Source organism: Geotrypetes seraphini, chromosome 1 (assembly GCF_902459505.1).
Source record: "Geotrypetes seraphini chromosome 1, aGeoSer1.1, whole genome shotgun sequence".
NCBI lineage: Eukaryota > Metazoa > Chordata > Amphibia > Gymnophiona > Dermophiidae > Geotrypetes > Geotrypetes seraphini.
In genome coordinates, this window is record NC_047084.1 from 266,917,048 (window position 1) to 266,941,781 (window position 24,734).

General features: G+C 44.0%; 1 protein-coding gene across 6 annotated transcripts in view; it reads right to left on the minus strand.

The window, feature by feature from the left end:
- NSD2 (nuclear receptor binding SET domain protein 2) overlaps nucleotides 1-24,734 on the minus strand; it is a 521,650-nt gene that overhangs the window by 413,354 nt on the left and 83,562 nt on the right. For all 6 annotated transcript variants that reach the window (XM_033950948.1, XM_033950940.1, XM_033950930.1 and 3 more), the window contains exon 5: nucleotides 9,140-9,598. In XM_033950948.1, coding sequence (XP_033806839.1) covers nucleotides 9,140-9,598 — 459 coding nt within the window. The remainder of the gene's footprint in view (nucleotides 1-9,139; nucleotides 9,599-24,734) is intronic.

A 24,734-nucleotide genomic window follows, 5' to 3' on the forward strand; every position in this document is an offset into this window, starting at 1 on the left:
TATGGATAGAAATTCTATGTGTGAAGGGACAAAGAGTATACTAGAAGGGCTGTACTACCGTCCACCAGGACAACGTAAATTGACAGATAAAAAAAGTTAACAGAAATGAAGAAAGCTGGTAAATTAGGCAACAGTATAATAATGGGCATTTTCAATTACAAAAAAATAAAAAGAAAATATATACTCAAACATAGGAACACCACTCAATCAAAAAAAAAAAAAGAAAAGAAAAAAAGTGGAGAATAATACCTCAGTTAAGTTTCTTGGGTCATAAAAAAACTCCACTTACTGTAAACATTCAATGTAAAACACATCAAACACAAAAACAGTGAGAAGGGCTAATAACACTATGCAAAAAGCACTACAACCCAAATTCACAACAACATAAACATAACATTAATTTTTATTTATATACCGCGAGTGCCTTTTGGTTAAAAATAGGACTTAGCTGAACTCCATGCTATCAAACTATATCTTCAAATCTTTGCCATCATTCAAATCATAAAGCAGGAGCAATGCTAAGTACAACTCTCCAAACACAAGAGGGATTCCACATTTTGCCAATAGTTGCATCAGGGATTTCTTTACTGTTCACTACTCCAATACCAAACATCTTAAATGCATGTAATGTTTGACCCCCAAAGTATCGGTGCATAAAAAACAAACCACCACAAAAACAGAACAAAGGCCTGAAGAACTGGAACGACCGTATTTTTCACTCCATAAGACGCACATTTTTTCCACCCAAAAGTGGGTGGAAATCTTGGTACGTCTTATGTAGGGAAGATACAAAATTTGTACCCCCCCTCCCCCTTAGCGTTGTAAAACACCATCCCGCTGCACCTTTTCAAAACACACACACACACACCCTTGCCTCTCAGCACCGCCGCCGTCGTTGGTACCTTTTTAAAACAGCCTGGTGGTCCAGTGATATCCCTCTCTCGCTAGACGGCTCTCGAACTCAGGTCAGGAGCGCGGATGTCAGGAGCAAGCATTACGCGCTCCCGTTTGGGCCCACTGCTGCTTTCTGAATGGTGGCGTCAGTTCTCGCAGGACTCGCAAGAACTGACGCCAGCCATTCAGAATGCAAAGGCGGGCCCAAGCGGGAGCGCGTAATGCTTGCTCCTGACATCCGCGCTCCTGACCTGAGTTCGAGAGCCGTCTAGTGAGGGAGAGATTTGAAAAGGTACAGGGTGGGGTGGGTGCAATACTATGGATCAACAGATCTCAGGACAGAAAAAAAAGTCAGGAATAATCTTTGAACAGGATCCTTAAAGTGAGGAAGTGTCTTTCATTACTAATATCCCAGTGATGAGCATTAATGAATTAAGGAAACCCTTTTACTAAAGTGGACACACATACTTCATTGGTATTAAATGAAGAGGCCAAATGTTTTTGGTTGAAGATAAGTAGACTGAATAGCCTTATGTGTTAACAACATACTGTAGTGATTTCAAAAGTGAAATATTATACAAATGCTGTATATAATGTTATAATTTACATTGTTCATTCTCTTAAGTTGCATATTTTATAAAGGGCTCTTTTTTTATCAAGCAGTGGTGGAGAGTTTTGCTGCAAGTTTGCAGGGTAAATGCTCCGACGCTCATAGGAATTTAATGAGTGTCGGAGCATTTGCTTGAAAAAAGCTGGTGAAAGTTTGTTAAAAGCATGTAAAATACAGTAGAATAACTTTCTGTGTAATTTTTATATTGAACTGAAATATGTGGTATATACTGTATGTTATGTCTTATGTTGTGCCATAGTTGTACTTCAAATAGAAATAATTTATTAACTCAAAAAAAAGGTACAGGGGGCACGATTTAAAAGGTATGGGGGTGTTTAAAAGGGTACGGGGTATTATTTATGGTACTGGGAAGCTACATAGGAGCAGATTTAAGGTACTGGGAGGGGTACGTGGGGGTATGAGGGATGATTTAAGGTACTGGGGTGGGGTATGGGACCTGCCTGCCTACCCTGTGCTCTGTCTCTGCCTGCCCTGTCCCGGCCTACCACTAGACCACCAGAGGGGGGACAGGGTAGAGAGCCTGGCAAACAGGGAGGACAGGGTGCAGAGCCTGGCAAGGAATGTGGGGTTGGGTGCATAGCCTGGCAGGGAGAATTTGGTTCAGAATGTTTTTTTTCTTATTTTCCTCCTCTAAATCTAAGGTGTGTCTTATGGTCAGGTACATCTTATGGAGTGAAAAATACGGTAATTCTTTATTCAGAAAGATTGACAATGTCAGTGTTTTGGCTAAAAGCTTGTGTCAGAGGTCTATATGGTTGTCCCATATATGCTTGAACACTCAACAATGTAAAAATATTCAAGTCCCAAATAAAGACAAACCCAAGTGTATATTGGTGCAATCACAAACACGTGCCATGTTCTAAGGTTTAAACACAAAGTGCAAAGTGGCATGTTACATTGATGAAACAAGCCAAATGCTAAAAACCAGAATCAACCTACTTAGATACATATTAAGAACTAGTCTTTAAGCCCGTTACATTAACGGGTGCTAGAATAGATATGTCTGTCTATCTGTGTTTCTTTATCTCTCTCTCCTTGGCCGCTGTCTGTATCCTTCTGTCTCCCCCTCCCCCCCCCCCCGAGCAAAGCTTTCTGCCCCCAGCACCCACCTCCCCCCCAAATGTCTCTCCATGGCCCTCTTCTGTCTTCCCCCCCAGAGCAAAGCTGTCTGTCCCCTTTCCCTATCTCTCCATGGCCCCTTCTGTCTCCCCCCAGCACACCCTTCACCCCAAAGCAGCCCCATATCCCTCTCCCTGTCTCTCCATGGCCCCTTCTGTCTTCCCCCCCCCCAGAGCAAAGCTGTTTGCCCCAAGCACACCCCTCCCCCCAAAGCAGCCCCCTTTCCCTCTCCCGCTGACTCTCTCTGGCCCCCTTTCTCTGTCTGTATTTCTGTCCCTCTCCCTGCCCCTGTGTCTTTCTTTCTTTCTGTCTCCCTCCCTCCCGCTGTCTGTGTGTCATTTTTCCCCAGCAGCATTTCTATCCCACTTCCCTATGCAGCAGCAACAGCATTTCCCTCCTATCCCCCCCCTTTCCTGTGTAGAAGCAGTAGCAGCATTTTCCCCCACTCCCCTTTCTCTACCTTATTTTCCCTGTTCCGTTCGGCCCCTCCCCCTTTTTTTACTGGCGTTGTGGATCCGGCCTGCTCCTGACCCTCCCACCGCCGACAAACCTCGGGACTGCAGCCGCGTAGGCAGCACTTTAAACATGCTGCTTCGCAGCCTTCTACTGGCGATTTCCTCTGCTGCGTCTGTCTCCGATGATGTCATCAGAGTCGCGACAGAGGAAATCGGCAGAGAAGGCGCGAAGCAGCGTGTTTATAGTGCTGCCTACGCCGCTGGAGCCAGGAGGCGACGGAGAGGGCAGGGGGTGCTAGCGGCCGGCAGCGGTGGAGAGCAGGGAAGGACGCGCATGGCACTTGTCTTGCTTCGCGTGAGGCCGGTCTGTAAGCCGCGCATGCGCACTTCCTATGTGTGCTACAGCACGCATAGGAAGTGCGCATGCGCGGCTTACCGTTTTATTATATTAGATTGCAATACCAACCTGGATGTCATCTTTGTCTTACAACACTTTGGAAAAACTGACCGCTGCACCTATGATTTTTACGGTGAGAATACTAAAAGGGAACTTAAAACAATCCAAGAATATAAAACCTTTGAAATCAAAATAAGGTATTTTGATACCTACCAGACAAGACTTAACAGATATCTTGGCTTTCTTTCCCACTATAAAGACATTTAAAACTGTTAAGTCACCTTTGTTTCCTGTTCCCCACCCCTCCCCCTCTTCCTATCCCCAAAATGCTTTCATGTTTTCCTTATATATACTGATATTTGTCAACATTTGGGTTTTTTCTGATCTGAGGAAGGGTTACCATCAAAAGCTCATCATAAAATGCATTGAGTTAGTCCAATAAAAAAAGGTATCACTTTATTTCCTTTGGTTTTTGTTTTATTTCTTTATACTACCGTGGCCACCACACCAAGTCACTCATTATGCCTTTCAAGAGCATCCAGATTGTATCTCTCTGTGTGAATACACAAGGTTTATTGGAAACCTGGCTCGGAGCATCACAATACCAAACATTCAAAAACTAAGGACTTCTAAATCCACCACTCCTCAAAGGCAGCCATAAATAAATTAGTTACCAATGTGGTAAATGATGCCCCTCCATGGCGTCACACCTGTGCCCCCAAAGAGCGTAACGGGCAGTCAGGTAGTGACACGTTGCTCCAATCTGGCGTGGTCCCCCTGGAACTAGGGGGGCCTCTCAGGATTTTACCTCTAGGCAACAGCCTAGAATTGCTTTTTCAAAGGATGTTCAAAGAATACCATTTAGTCAGAATGGCCTTAATGAAAAATATAAACTTTATTTGGCCACTGGCCTCAAAATCATAGTCCATCACACGTTTCAATATGAGCATGACAATATAACCAAAAGAAAAGGTTCTACAAAACAAACTTAACTCTGTTGCCAGCTCTGGACTTTAGCAAGAAGATTATAAGGCTAGGCATACTTTATACAGGAAAGAGAATACAATTATTTTGCTTAAATGCTTCATTATTTTACATCTTGAATAAGCAGCTCTCTGTTCCTGAGCTGCAAGATGGGAGTTTATGGCAGTAATTAATGAGCCAGCACTACTGGGCTGCTGGCACAGGTAGCCATGAGAAAGAGACCGAATCATTTACACTGCTGTGAAGCAAGTTCTTTAGCAAGGCACACAGACAGCTTTGCAGCATTAGGCAGGTGACAGTAACTACTGGTTATCAGAGATGAACTCAATTCAAAACTAAGCTGGAGTTTAACAGAGGAAACAGCAGTTTTACACTCAGAGATTTTCAATACGTTTCTGAGAAGCATGCAGGCTAAATGCAATTAAGAGGCTGCTACAGTAACAGCTAACAGCTGGTGTTCTCACACGAAGTTCTGTGAACAGTGAGTCAGAGTAACCAACAGGCTGAGATTCCTGCCCAGCATTTTGCTCAATTTAATCACTGTTTTATACAGTGAAGGATACTGTCCCTTTGCTTAAAGCACAGAGGAAAAAATATAGAAAACTTTACAGTCCAAAATTACCTTCTCTGGTAGCCCACACAGTCTGCTGGTTCATAGACAACCCCGTGAAAGACAAAGGCGCGCGCCGACAACTGAGCGCAAGACAGAGGCGCGCGCCGAAGAAAATTACAGTTTTTAGGGGCTCTGACAGGGGGTTTTGTTAGGGAGCCCCTCCCAGTTTACTTAATAGAGATCGCTCCGGCGTTGTGGGGGGTTGTAACCCTCCACATTTTACTGTAAACTTAACTTTTTCCCTAAAAGCAGGGAAAAAGTGAAGTTTTCAGTAAAATGTGGGGGGTTACAACCCCCCACAACGCGGCGTGATCTCTATTAAGTAAAGTGTGTGTGGGGGGGTCCCCTCCCCACACACACCCCCGTCGGAGCCGTAAAAACAGTAATTTTTTGCGGCGCGCACCTCCGCGCTGCGCTCAATTGTCTGAGCACGCCTTTGTCCCGGCGCGCTTTTGACCTGATACCCAGTCTGCTTACCAGAGGAAAAAAACCAGCCATGGAAAACATCCAATAGACTCACGCTTGTTTCAAGCCACTTCCATTTGCTCTAGTCAAACCTCAGCTGTAGCATTGTTGTCTTACATTTATCATTGCTTCTCCTGACTCTGAAAACAGGTTTTCTTCAACCTGCTCCTCTCTCATTTCTCAGTCAGGGCTACCTGCCTGGTCTGGGGTAAGCTCAGTCCTATTCTGAGCTTCCTGTCTCTCCTCCCATCCTGTGCTCTGCTCTCTGCTGAGCCTCATTTTAAGCTGAGGAAAAAAAACACACCCCCTTGGCTTCAGAGGGAGGAATGACTTTCCTTCCTCAGCCTGGGATGTTTCTCTGAGGGAAAACTGTCTGTCTGTTTTCTGCCTTACAGGAACTGGATAATAGTAGGGCAGAGATTTCCTGCTTTGCTTTGGCAATGACTTAGATAGGGGTTATTGCGGAGGGTGAGGAGGAGGGGTTTAATTCTGATGTGATAATTTCATAATGGGGAAAGTTTTGTCTATGGGGAGTTGCTGTATTTGATGGTTACACTGCCTAGAGAGGATATTTTCTATATTAGGTATTAGACTATATGGCTCTGTAACTTTGGCTAAACAAATACTTCTGTTCTGTGTTCACAGAAGAAAATCCTGGAGAAGGACCGATATTGTCTGGCACAGTTACACGAGAAAATGGAGTGGATTCTGCGCCGTTCACGGAGGAGAGTGTTTATGAACAACTTGAAAAACTGAAGGTGGACAAAGCGATGGGACCAAACAGGATCCATCCCAGGTTACTGAGGGAGCTCAGAGAGGTTCTGGCGAGTCCTATTAAAGACTTGTTCAACAAATCTCTGGAGACGGGAGTGGTTCCTGGGGATTGGAGGAGAGCGGATGTGGTCCCTAGTCACAAAAGTGGTCACAGGGATGAAGCAGGAAACTACAGGCCGGTGAGCCTCACTTCAGTTGTTGTTAAAATAATGGAAGTGTTGCTGAAAGAAAGGATAGTGTACTTCCTTGAATCTAATGGGTTACAGGATCCGAGGCAACATGGCTTTACAAAAGGTAAATCGTGCCAAACGAACCTGATTGAATTTTTTGATTGGGTGACCAGAGAGCTGGATCAAGCTAGATGTAATTTACTTAGATTTTAGCAAAGCCTTTGATACAGTTCCTCATAGGAGACTGTTGAACAAACTTGAAGGGCTGAAGTTAGGACCCAAAATGGTGAACTGGATTAAAAACTGGCTGTCGGACAGACGCCAGAGGCTGGTGGTTAATGGAAGTCGCTCGAAGGAAGGAAAGGTGAGTAGTGGAGTCCCTCAGGGTTCGGTGCTGGGGCCGATCCTGTTCAATATGTTTGTGAATGACATTGCTGAAGGGTTAGAAGGAAAAGTGTGCCTTTTTGCAGATGATACCAAGATTTGTAACAGAGTAGACACCGAAGAGGGAGTGGAAAATATGAAAAAGGATCTGCAAAAGTTAGAGGAATGGTCTAATGCCTGGCAACTAAAATTCAATGCAAAGAAATGCAGAGTAATGCATTTGGGGATTAATAATCGGAAGGAACCGTATATGCTGGGAGGTGAGAAGCTGATATGCACGGACAGGGAAAGGGACCTTGGGGTGATAGTGTCCGAAGATCTAACGGAGAAAAAACAGTGTGACAAGGCAGTAGCTGCTACCAGAAGGATGCTGGGCTGTATAAAGAGAGGCGTAGCCAGTAGAAGGAAGACGGTGTTGATGCCCCTGTACAGGTCATTGGTAAAGCCCCACTTGGAGTATTATGTTCAGTTTTGGAGACCGTATCTGGCGAAGGACGTAAGAAGACTTGAAGTGGTACAGAGGAGGGCGACAAAAATGATGAGGCTTGCGCCAGAAGATATACGAGGAGAGACTGGAAGCCCTGAATAGAGGAAAGGAGGGACAGGGGAGATATGAGTCAGACGTTCAATACTTGAAGGGTATTAACGTAGAACAAAATCTTTTCCAGAGAAAGGAAAATGGTAAAACCAGAGGACATAATTTGAGGTTGAGGGGTGGTAGATTCAAAGGCAATGTTAGGAAGTTCTACTTTACGGAGAGGGTGGTGGATGCCTGGAAAGCGCTCCCGAGAGAGGTGGTGGAGAGTAAAACTGTGACTGAGTTCAAAGAAGCATGGGATGAACACAGAGGATCTAGAATCAGAAAATAATATTAAATATTGAACTAAGGCCAGTACTGGGCAGACTTGCACGGTCTGTGTCTGTGTATGGCCGTTTGGTGGGGGATGGGCTGGGGAGGGCTTCAGTGGCTTGGAGGGTGTAGATGGGCTGGAGTAGGTTTTAACGGAGATTTCGGCAGTTGGAACCCAAGCACAGTACCAGGTACTGCTTTGAATTCTTGCCCAGAAATAGCTAAGAAAAAAAATTTTAAAATTTAAATTGAATCAGGTTGGGCAAACTGGATGGACCGTTCGGGTCTTTATCTGCTGTCATCTACTATGTTACTATGTTTATTTGACTATGTATAATGCATATGTAGAAGTCATTATATATAAAATGTTAATAAAAATATATTGAGAAGAAAAATACAAACAGGAAGACACACACACACACAAAAAGGTTTAACACATTTAAAGAAACAGCTTCTCAGCTCCATGGAAAACTGGGAACTGAAAGTCCTGGGAGCAGACATCGTGCAGGAAGGCATCAATGCCAGAACAGTATGGGCAGTCTCGAAACCTTTAAAGTGACAGCACACTTTTCTATTATCTGTACCGGGTTCCATGGATGACGTCACCCAACTGTGAGAATATACTGCCTGCTAGTCCTCAGATAAAATTGGTATTACCTGCAAATGCTTAGTTTGCAGACTGCCAAATGAATAACCCTGAAATTCAAAGCTTTAATTATAAGACAACAGAATCACAAGCCCCCTACAAACTGGCCTCACTCCCATGCTCATCTACCTCCACCCCAACTTATTTTCCTCCACCAAACATGCTCCTATGCCCATCTCCCCAGCTCTTCTCTCATATCCTTTTATCCTCTCCCCCCACCCCAATATATATCCTTACCCCCATCACCTCTAGCAAGAAGTTTCCATAGCTCATCTCTCCCAACTCCATCTGCTCAGCACTCTTCTGATCTGTCCCTGCGGAGCCACTGTATACCAGGTGGCCCTCAGTGTGAAAAGTATACATACCTGACATACTGTGCTGTTCTCAAAGTCTCATGAGAAACTCACAGAACTTTGTCATCACTATGCGGACCCCTTTAGCAAGAGCAGTTTCTCTGAAACTGCACTACCTCCTGATGACTTTATAATTTTGTGCAGAAAAGGGAAAATTCTCTAGTGCACAGAATTCTCTGAGTGTTGCTTTGCTTCACTTCATGCATAATACAAGTGAATTTTCTACATTGTTGCCATGATAGGAAGCTCATTGTTCTCAATCAAATCTCAATCAAAAATTCTACCCAAACCTAATATTAAGAAAAATCTATGCACTACTTCTAATATTTTTGTGTTCATACTACAAAACAGGTATAAAATTATATATAGAAAGAAATGCATAGTTCAGAGGAAGTTATACAAACCTCTTCTCTGTGTTTCTGACAAAACACTAAGAACTGGGATGCAGCATCTCCTCTTCTGCTACGTGGAAGAGAGGCACCAGATTTTTTTCTGTTTAAAAGGGAGCTTATTCCACCTTTTAGTTCTGTCCATTCAGATGTTTTTTGGGGGGAGCATTTATCACTTTGTCTACAACCAAAAGTAGGTAATTTTGATATTCGCCTCCTTTTATTAGGAATGCTCGTTTCCTTACGGAAGTTTGAACTTCCTTCATTAGTCACAAATTCTTCCATTTCCTCTAAAGGTTCCACATCGATGCCAGCTTCCACTGCCACTTTGGGATTAAGATGAGGACGATCTCTTACATACACAAATGTAAATTTATCTTTCCGCTCTTGGACAGACAGGCTTAATGCATCTTTTGCTTGCTTAAGACCTATTTCCCATTGAACTCTCAATTTGCTCGACATAGGTTTCAGCATCTAAAAGAAAAAATAAATTTCACAATTAGATTTCATTTGAGATTTTACAAATTATTTAAAAAATAGTCCATCTGTCGAGTTACAGAATCAAAAATTTAATACACTGACTTACAGCCTACCATTTTCAGTTAATTATACTGAATGGATTACATATAACCTAACCAATCTTTTTCAATTAGACCAGTCTAACACAAACTGTGTGCCACGGCACACTAGTGTGCCTCCTGAGATTTGAAGTGTGCCACGGCATACAGGGGCACGAAGAGAGGCGCCAGTGTCAGCTAACTTGCAACTTCCTGCCTTCTGCTGCCGATACAAAAGAAGGCGGGAAGCTGCAAATTAGCCGACGGCGGCGCCTCTCTTCCTGCCTATGTATGTCGCAGCACACTTAAAATCAGAGAAGAGGCAAGCAGAAGTCCCGGCAGTTTCTTTCCCCAGCCCCGAACCAGCAGCTGCTGCTCAGTGTGATTTTAACTTAGTCACACAGCTGCCACTAGCATTAGTTTAGACTCAGTTTCTTCATGCACTCGCAGTGATTTTTCTAGGCCGGCCCACTTCGAAGATGCAAAGCAGACCTGTTAAAAAATGGCTGAGGCTCCAACCTCCCCCCCACAAGCATGATCCACCCCCTCCCCCCAGTGACCCACAAATAGCAGGAGGGATGCCCATTCCCTCCTGCCACCACTGGACACTGCTCTCCCCGCCCGTGCGAATATGGCAGGAGGGATGTCAACTCCCCTCCTGCCACTGATTGACTCACCCCGACCGGCCTGACTCACCCCTCTCCCCCCCTCCTCCGACTGGCAAGGCCCATCCCGACAGGCCCACCCCCGGTCCGACACTGTCCGTACTTCCAAGTTGGGAGCAGGAGGGGTGCTCAGTCCCTCCTGCTCCTTAGGCCTCCCACCCCCCTGACTTGCCCTGCCTGGCCTCCCCCTGCATCTCCAAGTTGGGAGCAGGAAGGGTGCTCAGTCTCTCCTGCTCCTTTCGACTCCAGCGATACATCTGCCTGGGCCTTAGGCCCCACCCCATTGCATCATGTGATGCACAGGGAGGAGCCTAAGGCCCCAATTGGCTCAGGCGCCTTGGGCTCCTCCTCCCCCCTTGGGAGGGGCCTGAGGCACCTGAGCCAATCAGGGACTTCCTTAGGGCTCAGCTTAAGGAAGTCCCTGATTGGCTCAGGCGCCTCAGGCCCCTCTCCAAAGGGGGGAGGATCCCGAGGCACCTGAGCCAATCAGGTCATTAGGCTCCTACCTGTGCATGTGTAAGTGACCAAGGAAGGATTTTTGTGCTGCTAGATTGCCAGCAAAATCAGCTATAGTCACAACGTGGTAGCAAAGATTGTACATAAGAAAGTGATGGGTTGAATGGTAGACGCGTCCACGTAATACAGCCGTCCACGTACATCAAAATCACGCCCAAGACCGTGCACTTTTCCGCTTTTCATTGACCAATCTTAAGTTGACCTCACCTCAGCTACTGCGTGTATGATCGAACGAGTGTCATGTTAATCAACAGCTTGTCGCTGATGGCTGCAGTTTGGCCTGCGGGGCTACAAAGCAACAAGCCACTGTTGACAAAACGTAAAAAAGAGAACCTGATTCAGTGGGTGTGGAAGCACTCAAGCAGGAGATGTGAAAAGTGGGTAAAGGTGTTCTTCAGCAATGAAAGCACCTTCTGATGTTTGGTAACCAGGCTCACACCTATGTGAGGAGGTTTACTGGAGAAGAGTTCAAGTCTGAGTGCCTCAACCTCACTGTGATGCATCTTTTGAAGGTCATGGTCTGGGGCTACATGGCTTCCAGTGGCATCAGATATCTGCACATCATCGATGGGATGGTCAACAGGACGAAGTACATCATAATATTGTAGAAGTGCATGGTGCTATCAGCTCAGTAGCTGTTTCCAGGCCAGTTCCTTTTCCAAGATAACAATGCACCTTGCTATTGCTCCAAACAAATGATCAACAGGAAGCGTTAGAACAACATTGAGTCAATTAACTGGTCTCCCCAATCTCCAGATCTGAATCCAATTGAGAACTTGTGGCACAATGTAGCCTGGGGTATATCAAAGAGACATCCATCAAAACATGAGTTGAATGAGTCACTTATTGCAGCTTGGAACCATGCTGTCACCAATGACCACCTCATCAAACTGGTTCATTCAAGGTGCAGAAAAGTGTCAAGAACAGAGGGTGGCCCACCAAACATTAAGCCTTTACTGACACACAAAATGGTCACCTACATGAATATGAAGAATAGATGCTCGTATGTACTTTTTTACCTGAATTACGCAGAAAAATTATAAAAATGCAACTTTAATGAACTCAGAAATTTAAGGCCAAGATGGAACAATAAGTTGAATCTAATAGCCACATGTATCCCTTATAATGTGGTACACAGACAAATTTATTGGGTCAACAAAAAAATTAAAATAAAGGTCAGAAAGTTTTAAAAAAATGCAGAATTCACAAGTGGTTCCAGACTTTTGCACACCACTGTAATTGTAGGGTGAATCAAAAAGTAGACACTGCCTTAGAAGAACAGGTACATAAGCAAACCAGAGCTAGTTGCAGTTAATCCTGAAGAAGTACTGAGAGTGGAAATGCAGAGGCAAAAAATACTTCACTGAAGAAAGATTAGGTTCTTACCAAGCTGATCTTATTTCTTGTAAATAGGAATGGTAATCTTCACCAGCAGGTTAAACACTCACCAGCCGCGAGGGCTGTAGAGAACCCACTGCTTTGTTTTCATGCTCCACTTCCCTTCACTCTGGGATGAGCTTCACCCCCTAGTTGGTACCCAAAGCTTCTAACAAGTCCTAGAGTGTAAACATAAGAGAAGGGTGCAAAGAAACACCCAAAAACTACCTAAGTTTGCTCTGCTCTAAATACAAACATCAATGCTTTTAAACTACTACTAAAAGAAACAAACAAGGTGGAAACAAAAGGAACCAGTGTGCCATCTGCACAAATAGTTCTGTTGCTTTTAAAAGTGAATTATTTTTCATTTCTGATCCTACTAGGCAGGAGATAGAAACAAGACATCTGACTAAGCAGGCATGTCTGAAACAAAAAGCAGGCTGGGCATCATGACTACCATTGCTTTTTAAAAGAAAGAAGATTAGCAATGTAAAAACCTAATCTACTTCTTATGCAACAGCAGGAAGTATCAGAGCAGTCCCCAGTTCCTAGGGTGAGACAGATGAGCTTGCTGCCAGTACCGAGGACCCAAAAGCTGCCACATCCACCCTGTAAAACTTAGTAAACATTTGGAGACTGGACCAAGTGGCCACTCAGCAAATCTCTGCAGCTGAGACTGCTCTGAACTCTGCCCAAGAAGACAAGACACTGAAAGAAGAGTGTGCCTTCTCTGCTACTGAAGACTGTTTTCCAATTCCAATAAAGGCGGAAGAAAAGGCCATCCTGATTCACCTGGATAAGGTCGCTTTAGATGCTCCCCCTGCATGCTGCATTCATAAGCACAGACAGATAATCAGACAGCCAGAACTTGCGGGTCACATCCAAGTAATGATTCAAAATTCTTCGCACATCCAGAACTTTCACTATCTGCTTTTTTCACTCCTGTAGGTGTGAAGACTGGGATCACACCTCCTGGTTTATGTGATAACTGCCTACACCACACCAAAACAGGAGAAACTACCTTTCCAAGGTAAAAAGACAAGAAAAACAACAAAGATAACCTGTGTGGTGTATTATGTGATAACTGGACACGACCTTCGGTAGGAAGGAACAGTTCAAATCAATAAGCTAGCCTCCGAGATGCAAAGAAAAGCTTCCCTGCAGGATAGAGCCTGCAGCTCTGACACTTCTTGCTGATGTTACAGCCACTAATAAAACTGTCTTAACCATCAGATCTATCAGGGCTGTCTTTTCCAAAGGCTCATAAGGGGACTTTGAAAGGGCCCACAGGACCAGATTAAGGTTGAAGATTGAAAGGGCTGCAAGCTAGAGGGTGAAAACGCAAGGCTCCCTTCCAAAATCTGGATACATCCAGATGGGACAGCAATGAGCGCTTGGTGACCTGCAGGAAAGTCTAGCTATCTGTACCTTGAGAGAGCCAACCACCAGGCTATTCTTCAGACCTTCCTAACATAGTAACATAGTAGATGATGGCAGATAAAGACCCGAATGGTCCATCCAGTCTGCCCAACCTGATTCAATTTAAATATTTTATTTTTTATTTTTTTTAGCTATTTCTGGGCGAGAATCCAAAGCTTTACCCGGTACTGTGCTTGGGTTCCAACTGCCGAAATCTCTGTTAAGACTTACTCCAGCCCATCTACAACCTCCCAGCCATTGAAGCCCTCCCCAAAACTGGTGCAGCACAGAGTCCAAGCACTGTTGCTCTCACCAGTTCCCGAAACATTTCCAGGCTTTCGCATTCGAGCCATACCGTTAAGACCAAAGCGCTCCAGATCCTCCAAGATGATGAGACCCTGTGAGAGAAGATACAGATGACAAGGAAGCCAGAGAGCCTTATCCTTCTGCAGACATATTAATCTGCATACCACAGCCATCTCGGCCAATCTGGAGCTACGAGGATCACTCGGCCTGGTTGCATTCTGACCCATCAAAGAACGCTATCATTGGCTAAAGGGGGAATACACATACAGAAGGCCAGGCTTGGACCACAGCATCAAGCCCGGCACTTCCATATTCGTATCTTCAGCTGAAGAAACAAGCTGCAAGGGTAGGTCATGCCTCACGAACTTACTGCACTTCTTTGAGGGGATAAGCAGCCAGATGGATAAAGGGGAAGCCATAGACATCATATATCTTGACTTCCAAAAAGCCTTCGATAAGGTACCCCACGAAAGGCTGCTAAAGAAGCTGTGGAATCACGGGGTGCAAGGGGATGTCCACCGATGGATTAGGCACTGGCTGGCGGGCAGAAAACAGAGGGTTGGAGTAAAAGGGCACTACTCAGACTGGTAATGGGTCACGAGCGGAGTTCCACAGGGATCGGTGTTAGGACCGCTCCTATTCAACGTGTTTTATCAACGACCTGGAGACGGGGACGAAATGTGAGGTCATTAAATTTGCTGATGACACCAAACTCTGCAACAGGGTCAAAACCATGGAGGATTGTGAAGACCTGCAAAAGGACCTGACGAGAATGGAGGAGTGGGCAAAAAAGTGGCAAATGAGTTTCAACATAGAGAAATGCAAGGTCATGCATGTAGGGAAAAAGAACCCGATGTTCAGCTACAAAATGGGGGGAATATTGCTAGGGGTGAGCAACCTTGAAAGAGACCTGGGGGTGATGGTGGACACAACTTTGAAACCATCAGCGCAGTGTGCGACAGCCTCAAAGAGAGCAAACAGAATGCTGGGCATCATCAAAAAGGGTATCACAACCAGGACAAAGGAAGTTATCATGCTGCTGTATCGTGCAATGGTGCGCCCGCACCTGGAGTACTGTGTCCAGTACTGGTCGCCGTACCTCAAGAAAGACATGACAGTACTCGAAGGAGTCCAGAGAAGAGCGACTAAGCTGATAAGAGGTATGAAAAACTTTACATACGCTGACAGGTTGAAAATGCTGGGGCTGTTCTCCCTGGAGAAGAAAAGACTTAGAGGAGACATGATAGAAACCTTCAAGATCCTGAAGGGCATAGAGAAAGTGGATAAGGACAGATTCTTCGAACTGCGAGGAACCACGAGCACCAGGGGTCACTCGGAGAAATTGAAAGGGGACAGGTTTAGAACCAATGCTAGGAAGTTCTTTTTTACCCAGAGGGTGGTGGACGCATGGAATGCTCTTCCGAAGGTTGTAGTAAGCGAGAGCACAGTAAAGGGGTTTAAGGAAGGTTTGGATAGGTACCTAAAGGATAAAGGGATTGAGGGGTACAGATAGCAGCAGAGGTAGATTATAGAAGTAGAGGTAGATTTTAAAGGTCAAGAATTCACTTCACAGGTCAAGGACCTGGTGGGCCGCCGCGGGAGCGGGCCGCTGGGCGAGATGGACCTCCGGTCTGACCCAGTGGAGGCAACTTCTTATGTTCTTCTTATGTTCTTATTTTGTTGGATGCTGAGGCCATGAGGTCGAATGTCGGACCCCCCCCCAACGCCTCTGTAGTCAAAAGCCCTCCAAGAGACCACTCTGATTTAGGAAGTCTGCAAGCACATTATCCACCCCGGCTACGTAAGCTGCCAAGACGATCAAGAGATGGGCTCCTGCACACTGAAAGAACAGGCAAACTTCCAAGCTCAGCGCTACACTCCCTAGTGTCTCCTTGCCTGTTTACATAGGTCACTGCGTTGTCTGAGAAGACTTAGACTGCCTTTCCTTCCAGGGCACTGCCCAGGGCTCACAGAGCTAACCATATCGCTCTCACCTCCAAGCGATTAATCAACCACTTTCTATGAGAGTCTTTTTAACCCTCACCAGATATGGCCTCCAAAATTGAACACAATACTCTAAGTGGCTGATGAGTCATTGATGAGGCCACACTTGGGAGTATTGTGTTCAGTTTTGGACACTGTATCTGGTGAAGGATATAAAAAGACAAGGTTGATTCCTCTACGATTTCATATTGTGGGGATCCGGGATTGCCAACCAAGTACGAATCTGGATATATTAGCGACAGCGTGGGCTGAGGACTTGCATTGCCAGTTGACTGCTCAACAGTTACAACGGGTCCTGAAGAACATTCAGAAGGTGTCACCCAATATTACTCACTGGGAAATGCAATTGAAAATTGTTCTTAGACTTTACATTCCACCGGAAAATGCAGCCCGGATGGGGATTACTGCGTCGCATTCTTGCCCGAAATGCAATCAGGCTCACGCATCTTTGAGTCACATGTTTTGGGCCTGCCCTGCAATCCAACAGTTTTGGAGACATCTTGGCCTATATACCACATCGCTTTGGGGAAGGCGATGGCTTCCGCAACCGAGGGCATTATTTAGATTTTATAATATAGCCTCGCCCAAACCCAGGGGAATGTCAGCATTTATCTCCAGAGCCCTTTTGATGGGAAAAAAAGCCATCCTTACCAACTGACTCTCCCGTGATCCCCCGTCACATGCACAATGGAGATCCCTAATGATAGTGCACGCAACACTGGAGAGACGCATGGTGGGAGACTTGACTCTTGGCCCGAGTCGCAAATTTTGTCAGGTGTGGGAGCACTTCTGGCAGGACCTCACACCGCGTGCTCGCAGTAGACTTTTGAATCTTTAAGATTTTATTCCCACTCTCAGATGTTGGACTGGCCATGGATTCTTGGGGAGGGGAGGAGAGGGGGGAGGGGAGGGGAACTGATTATATTGTTGAAAATGTTATTTCCTGAATGGTACTACTGTTTGTATTTGCTTCTTACTGCTGGAATAATAAAAATCATTTAAACATAAAAAAGACAAGGTTGAAGCAGTCCAGAGGAAGGCAACGAAAATGGTTAAGGGGTTTGAACCAAAAGAAGTATGATAAGAGACTGGAAGACATAAATATGTATACTTTGGAGAAGAGAAGGGACAGGAGAGATATGATAGAGACATTTAAAAACTTGAAAGGTATTAATATAAAACCAAATCTTTTCCAGAGAAGAGAAAATGGTAAAACTAGAGGGCCTAATTTGAGGTTACAGGGAGGAAGACTCAGGAGCAATGTTAGCAATTTATTTTTCACGCAGAGGGTAATAGATGCCTGGAATTCCCTCACAATGGAAGTGGTGGAGAGGAAAACGGTGATGGAATTCAAAAAAGATTGGGATAAACATAAAGGATTGGTCTCTAATTAGAAAACGAAGGAGGGTCATTCCTCACTAACTACAAATTTTCAGATTAATTTTCAGATTGATCCCCCACCTTACCATCTCCAATTTCAATGACACTTGGCACATAGATGCTCTGGCTTGAAAAACTAAGCCCTGCAAAGTTTCAACCTTGAAAACATGTAGTAAGAGGTGCCTAAGTAGATGCCCTAAAATTTTTGTGTGTGTCATATGAAACAAATGGGCAACTTCAAGGACCTCCTATACACAGAGTATTGCTAACATCAGCCTGAAATGTAACCTACATGTACAACTTTTTCTATTTAATAAGCTTTAAGAGTTTTCAAAAGTCAAGGTTAAGAACTCTTCTGATACCTCAATGCCAAAATTGGTCAAAAACTCAATTCACTAATTTTTTGATTCATCTTTGAGGTGCCATATATTTGTAAAAATTTAAGTGGTGACTTCTTGTTTGGTACACCTGCTTAATTATTGATTACTATTCATCTATGAAAATTTCAAGGCCTTTCATTTATTTGCAAAGATATTGCAAGTCAAACAGAGCAGCAAAAATATTAATAACAAATTTTAACCCATCTTTGAAGCCTTGTATTTCAGTCTTGAGACCAGCTATCACTTTGGTTCAAAAAGCATTGGATAGAGCAACATTTTCTCTACCAGATATCAAATTTTCAGGAGGGTGTTTTTTTGTATTGGCTGGGAAGAAATTTGCAATTGAATTCTGATAGTCACAGCAGCATAACTATTTAAAAGTATTAATAATTGTATTTGTCATTGGAAAGTTCTTCAAATATTCTAGTTGAACTATGAAAGAACTTTACACCACACACAATTTACTGTTTATTGTTTGTTTTAAAACTTAATTGTGACATAGGACTAAAAATTGCCAGGCACTAAAAATGTTGGTTAGTAGTAAAGGAATTTGTGTTGCGCATACTACATATGTATTCAATAGTTATTAAAATATTGTCAAAACTTGCATTGGTCCATGGTGGTTTTAACCACTGCCAGTTTATTCAAACTGACAATCCCATTGCCAAGAGGTCACGCCCAATAGCCAGGCAAGTCCAGCCACGGGTGGGTGGGTTTCTTAGCCAAGGTTCTCAAGTCTTAAATGGGTCTCTTTATGGTTCCCATGCCATAGTCATGTGTTTATTGCATAATGTTATGAAAGTTATCTTCAATGAGTTGAATTGTTGAGTCTGTAATTGTGTATTGTCGACCAGTTGCTGTACAGGCAAAAATTGTAAAAATGTGGTCTTCAGAAATCCAACCAGTGTCCTTCCTAAGAAGCCAATGAAATGAGCAAATTGGTCCATGATGATGCATGAAATTTATGAGTGCATCATGCTCTTCAAAAGATGTCTCGCAAATGTTTCCAATCCACCATTTATCATAAAGCAGTTACTTACCGTAACAGGTGTTATCCAGAGACAGTAGGCAGCTATTCTCACATATGGGTGACGTCATCGATGGAGCCCGGATGCGAACGCCTCACAAGTAGACTTGCTTGAAGAAACTCGAAGTTTTGAATCGCACGCACCGCGCATGCGCGAGTGCCTTCCCGCCCAGCACAGGGCGCGTCTCCTCAGTTCAGACAGCTAGCAGAGAAGCCAACCATGGGAGGTGGGTGGGTTGTGAGAATAGCTGCCTGCTGTCCCTGGATAACACCTGTTATGGTAAGTAACTGTGCTTTATCCCAGGACAAGCAGGTAGGTATTCTCACATATGGGTGACCTCCAAACTAACCAGAATGGGATGGTGGGAGTGTTGGCAATTTAGGAGAATAAATTTTGTAATACTGTTTGGCCAAACTGTCCATCCCGTCTGGAGAAAGTATCCAGACAATAGTGAGAAATGAAGGTATGAACCGAGGACCAAGTAATAGCCTTGCAAATTTCCTCAATAGGTGTAGATCTGAGGAAAGCTACTGAAGCTGCCATTTCTCTGACTTTATGGGCTGTGACTTTACTGTGAAGGGGTAATCCAGCCTGGGCATAGCAGAAAGAGATACAAGCCGTCATCCAATTGGAGATGGTACGCTTAGAAATAGGATGTCCCAACTTATTTGGGTCGAAGGAAACAAAAAGTTGAGGAACAGTTCTGTGTGGTTCCAAGTAGAAGGCCAAAGCATGTTTATAGTCCACAGTATGAAGAGCTGATTCTCCAGGGTGAGAATGAGGCTTTGGAAAGAACACTGGAAGTACGATGGATTGGTTGAGATGAAATTCTGAGACCACTTTAGGTAGGAATTTCAGATGAATACGAAGAACTACTTTGTCACTGTGAATGGAACACCGTGAATGGTGGGTCAGTAACTAAAGCTTGCAGCTCATTGACTCGTCGAGAAGTGAGGGCAATGAGAAACACCACTTTCCAAGTGAGATACTTCAGATGAGCCTTATCAATTGGTTCAAATGGAGGCGTCATGAGTTGAGTAAGGACAATATTGAGGTCCCAAACCACAGGAGGTGGTTTGAGAGGAGGTTTGACAATGAAAAGTCCTTTCATGAATCTGGAAACCACCGGATGAGCAGAGAGGGGTTCCCTTCAATAGGCTGATGGAAAGCCGCAATTGCACTGAGATGGACTCGTATAGATGTAGACTTGAGGCCAGAATTGGATAAGTGCAAAAGATAGTCCAAAACAGAAGATAAGGAGGAATGCTGAGGCTCCTTATGATGAGAAAAATACCATGCAGAAAATCTAGTCCATTTTTGGTGATAGCATTGTCTAGTGGTAAGCTTTCTAGAAGCTTCTAAAACGTCTCTTACAGATTGAGAAAACTGAAGAGGGGTTATGTTGAGAGGTACCAGGCTGTCAAGTGTAGAGACTAAAGGTTGCGATGAAGCAGAGATCCTTGACTCTGTGTAAGCAGAGAAGGAAAAACTGGTAGAAAGTATGGCTCCTTGCTGCTGAGTTGAAGTAGAAGGGAGTACCAGGGTTGTCTCGGCCACCGAGAAGCGATTAGAATCACGGTGGCATGATCGTTCTTCAACTTACCAGGGTCTTGAGAATGAGAGGGAATGCGTAGAGGAAAAGATTTGTCCATTCCAGAAGAAAAGCATCTGCCTCGAGGCAGAGATGAGAGTATATCCTGGAGCAAACTGAGGCAGTTTGTAGTTGTGGGAAGCTGCAAAGAGGTCTATCTGTGGCGTTCCCCACTGTGAAAAAATGTGATGAAGAGGTGCGGAATTAAGAGTCCATTCGTGAGATTGCAGGAGACGATTCAAGTTGTCCGCCAAGCAATTCTTTGCCCCTTGAATGTAGATAGCTTTGAGGAAGGTGTTATGGCAGATTACCCAGTCCCAAACCTCCAGAGCTTCTTGACAAAGGGAGGCAGACCCTGTCCCTCCCTGTTTGTTGACATAATTACATGGCGACTTTGTTGTCAGTGCGAACGAGAACTACTGTGTCGTGAAGTAGATGTTGAAAAGCATGGAGAGCTTTGAGGATCGCTCTGAGTTCCAACTGATTGATATGACTGATTGATCTGTACTGGTTCAGAGGTCTTGAGTATGGAGACCATCGAGATAAGCGCCCCAAGCGTAGGTCGAAGTGTCTGTCACGAGGACCTTCTGATGAGGGTCATTTGAAAAAGCAAGCCTCTGGAAAGATTGGAAGAGAGCATCAACCAACGTAGAGACTGCTTCAAAGGAGCGACTGTGATGTGTCGAGTAAGCTTAGATTTGGGCAATTGGGAAGAGAAGCTGAATATGGAGATGGAAGGGGATGGAGAAATGTTAAGCCTGGGGGTGGAAGGGAGAGAGAGATGCAGCATCTCTTTTTCTTTACCTTCCATCTCCTTGTTCAGCATCAAGGGGGGAGGGAAGAAGAACAACAGAAAAGAGATGGAGCAAAATGTTGGACCAAGAGGAGAGAGAGAAGAAAATAGAATGCTGAGAAAGGAGTGAGATAGGAGAGCTACAGAATAAAAGAAGATGCACAACTGTCAAAAGACTAACAGGCACCGGAAGGTAAAACAGATTAGACGTCAGCCTGAGCTAACCAATCAGAGGCTTCATATAACCCCTCCGGAGCCATAGATTTTAACAAATCTCAATTTAAAAGAATTGCGCTGGATGTTCATGTTAAAATCTATGGCTCCGGAGGGGTTAAATGAAGCCTCTGATTGGTTAGCTCAGGCTGACGTCTAATCTGTTTTACCTTCCGGTGCCTGTTAGTCTTTTGACAGTTGTGCACCTCTCAGCTGTTTTCTTCCTATTGGAGGTGACGTCAGGGATGAGTGTATTTATAATGTGGGTTAACGCCGCGGCCATCTTTTGGTTATTACCGGCGTGTTAGTATGAAAGTTAAACTATGGTAAGTCTTGCTAACTGACTTTTAAATGTCTTGCATTAAGCAAGTATTATTTTATATTAATGGGTTTTCTTTGTGCTTTATGTTCCCGCAGACTCCCCAGCCTTGACAAAGATAAGCGAAACGCGTTGGCATGGGGGAATATTACCTTAATGCTGGGACAACACTGGTGAACCAGTAGATCACAGAATGCATATTCTTAAAAGAAGCTAAGTGGTCTAAATATTTAAATTATTGATAACATAAGTGATAATATAAAAACAAAAATATTAAAAAAAAGTATATAAAATGTTGAAAATATGAGAATACCAGCAGGGATTAATGACAAATTGACAGACCGGATGAGTATTCCAAACTCTAAGGTCAAAATCTGATATCCCGTTGCTACAATTCTCTTGTTGCATTTGTATGAATTCTTTCTCAGTTACCCACTGCATTGATGTTTGCATTTGAATGAAAATAGACTCTCAATTCAATATATATGAAGAGGATGGCTCAGAAAGATGTATCAAAGCATCTTGACGTTATTGAGGAAGAAACACCGTGAGTTGAACAGTATCGAAGAGGGCTCCGATAAACTTAAGAGTCGTAGAAGGCTACAATTGAGATTTGGGGGAAGTTGATTTTGAATCCCAAATTTTGCAAGAATATAGTCTGTTGTGTCGCTACAGTAACCCCTTGAGATGAAGGATCTTTGATGAGCCAATCGTCTAGATAGGGAAAGACTTGCAAACCGTGAGTTCGCAAGGCTGCTGCTGCTGCCACCACCACCACCAGGTTCTTGGTGAAAACTCTAGAAGATGATGCAAGACCAAAGGGCAGAACCTTGTATTGGTAATGAAGATTTCCCACCCAAAACATGCGAAAGGCTGGGTGAATGGGGTTGTGAGTATAAGCCTCCTTGAGATCCAGAGAGCATAACCAATCATTTTGATCCAGGAGGGGAATACAGGGATGCCAAATAAAGAATCCAAAATTTCTCTTTGACAAGAAATTTGTTGAGCGCTCCGAGGTCCAATATTGAACAAAGACCGTCTTCTTCGGGATGAGGAAATACCAGGAATAAAACCCCGTGTTCTGCTGGTCCAAGGGAACCTTCTCGATGGCATTGAGATTGAGCGGAAATTCGACCTCCTGGAGAAGAAGAGAGGACTACAGAGGGTTGGAAGGAAACTCTCTTGGAGTATGATCTGGAGGAATGTCATGGAAATGAAGAGAATAACCTTCTCAAATGATATTGAGAACCCAGAGATCGGAGGTGATTAGCTGCCAACAAGCATGGTAATGAGTTAGACGACCTCCAATGGGGAGAGGGAGAAGCAGAGTTATCTTGAATTAGATTGTGCTCTCGAGCAGCTTGTCAAAAAGGCTGATTCAACTTGGGAGCAGCAGACGTTTGAAGCTTTTGAGGACTCTGTTTTCTAAAGAGGAGTAGACTTTGGAATATAATGCCTCTGATATAAAGCAGATGATTTGAAAGTCTTGGAAGCAGAGGATTTCAATTTAGGCCGGAGCAGTGAGTTAGAAGACTTTTCATGCTCTGAAAATTTTTAGTTGCATTTTGAATAGTATCTCCAATATGCTCATCTCCAAGGCATAAAATATTAGCTAAGCAATCCTGGAGGTTAACGTCCATTTCCGCTATCCTTAGCCATGCAAACTAAGCGATCCTGGAGGTTAACGTCCATATCCGCTATCCTTAGCCATGCAAGCTAAGTGATCCGGGAGGTTAACGTCCATATCCGCTATCCTTAGCCATGCAAGCCTCCTCATGGCCACAGGCATTGCAGAAACTTTAGAAGACAGCTCAAAGGCATCATATGCTGATTGTACCATATGCTGCCTGAGTTGAGTAAAAGAATTGAACAGGCTCTGGAACTCTGACTTCTTATGAGAAGGAAGATACTTGAAATAATTTGGCATTTCTTTTACCAAATATTTGAGATAACAGGCAAAATAAAAATTATAATTGATGACTATTAGCCAGCATGGAATTCTGGTATAGACGTCTTCCAAATCTGTCCATTGTTCCACCTTCTCACCCTGAGGAAACTGTGGCATAGACCTTAGAAGGAGCAGATTTTTTGGGAGTGGATTCCACTATGAGAGATTGATGTGAAAGTTGAGGCTTATCAAAACCAGGAATGGAAATGATTTTGTATTGAGAATCCAGTTTCCTAGGAGCAGCTGAAACAGAATAAGTTGACTCCCAATTCTTATGAAGAGTTTGTCATACCATGTAAAGGGAGTTTGTGAAGCTCTTTAAGAGGATGTTTGTAATCCATGGTTTCAAGAAACTCCGCTGAATACTTGGAATCAGCCTCTAATTTTACCGCTTAGATAAACCTTGATAGGCGGTATATAAATACCTAATAAACTTGAAACATGTCTTTACTCATCTGTATGATAAAGTAAGTAAATGAGACTAGCTGAGAAGGTTATCTGTAAGTAGTACAAGGAGAGCACTCTGAGAATCATAAGCTTCTGTAGAAAATGGAGATGCGCCCTGGTTAGAATCCAGACGAAGATCCTTATCTACTGGGATGGAAGAACAGTATCGATGTTTGCTCAGTACCAGTCCAATGAAACAGGCAATATAGGCATCTTACGCTTATCTGAGCATTTGGGAGAAATATGTTTGGATTTTGAAGAATGTTTTCCAGACTTTGAAGATCCAAGACGTGGAGACGAATGCCTAGAATGAATGACTGGAACGAGTCTCAGAAGAATGATGCTTCTTATATGAACGCTTCTGAGAAGGAGATCGATGTCTAGAAGATTGATGCTTTGTAGAAAGGGATCGGTACCTTAAAGAACAGTGTTGAGAAGCATGGCTCGATGACAATGATTGGTGCTGAGAATGGTGTGGTACCGAGGAGACAGCAGTGATACCTGCATCTCACATGGGGCGACGCTCAGGCTGGACTGGTACCAGAGAAGCCAACATGGGGGCAACAAGCTGGAACATATCCCCGAACTCCAATTGAAAGAGAGCATCGAGCTTTTCTTTAAAAGCCCGAAGACACCTATGGCTTGGACACCGGTATCAATAGTGCCA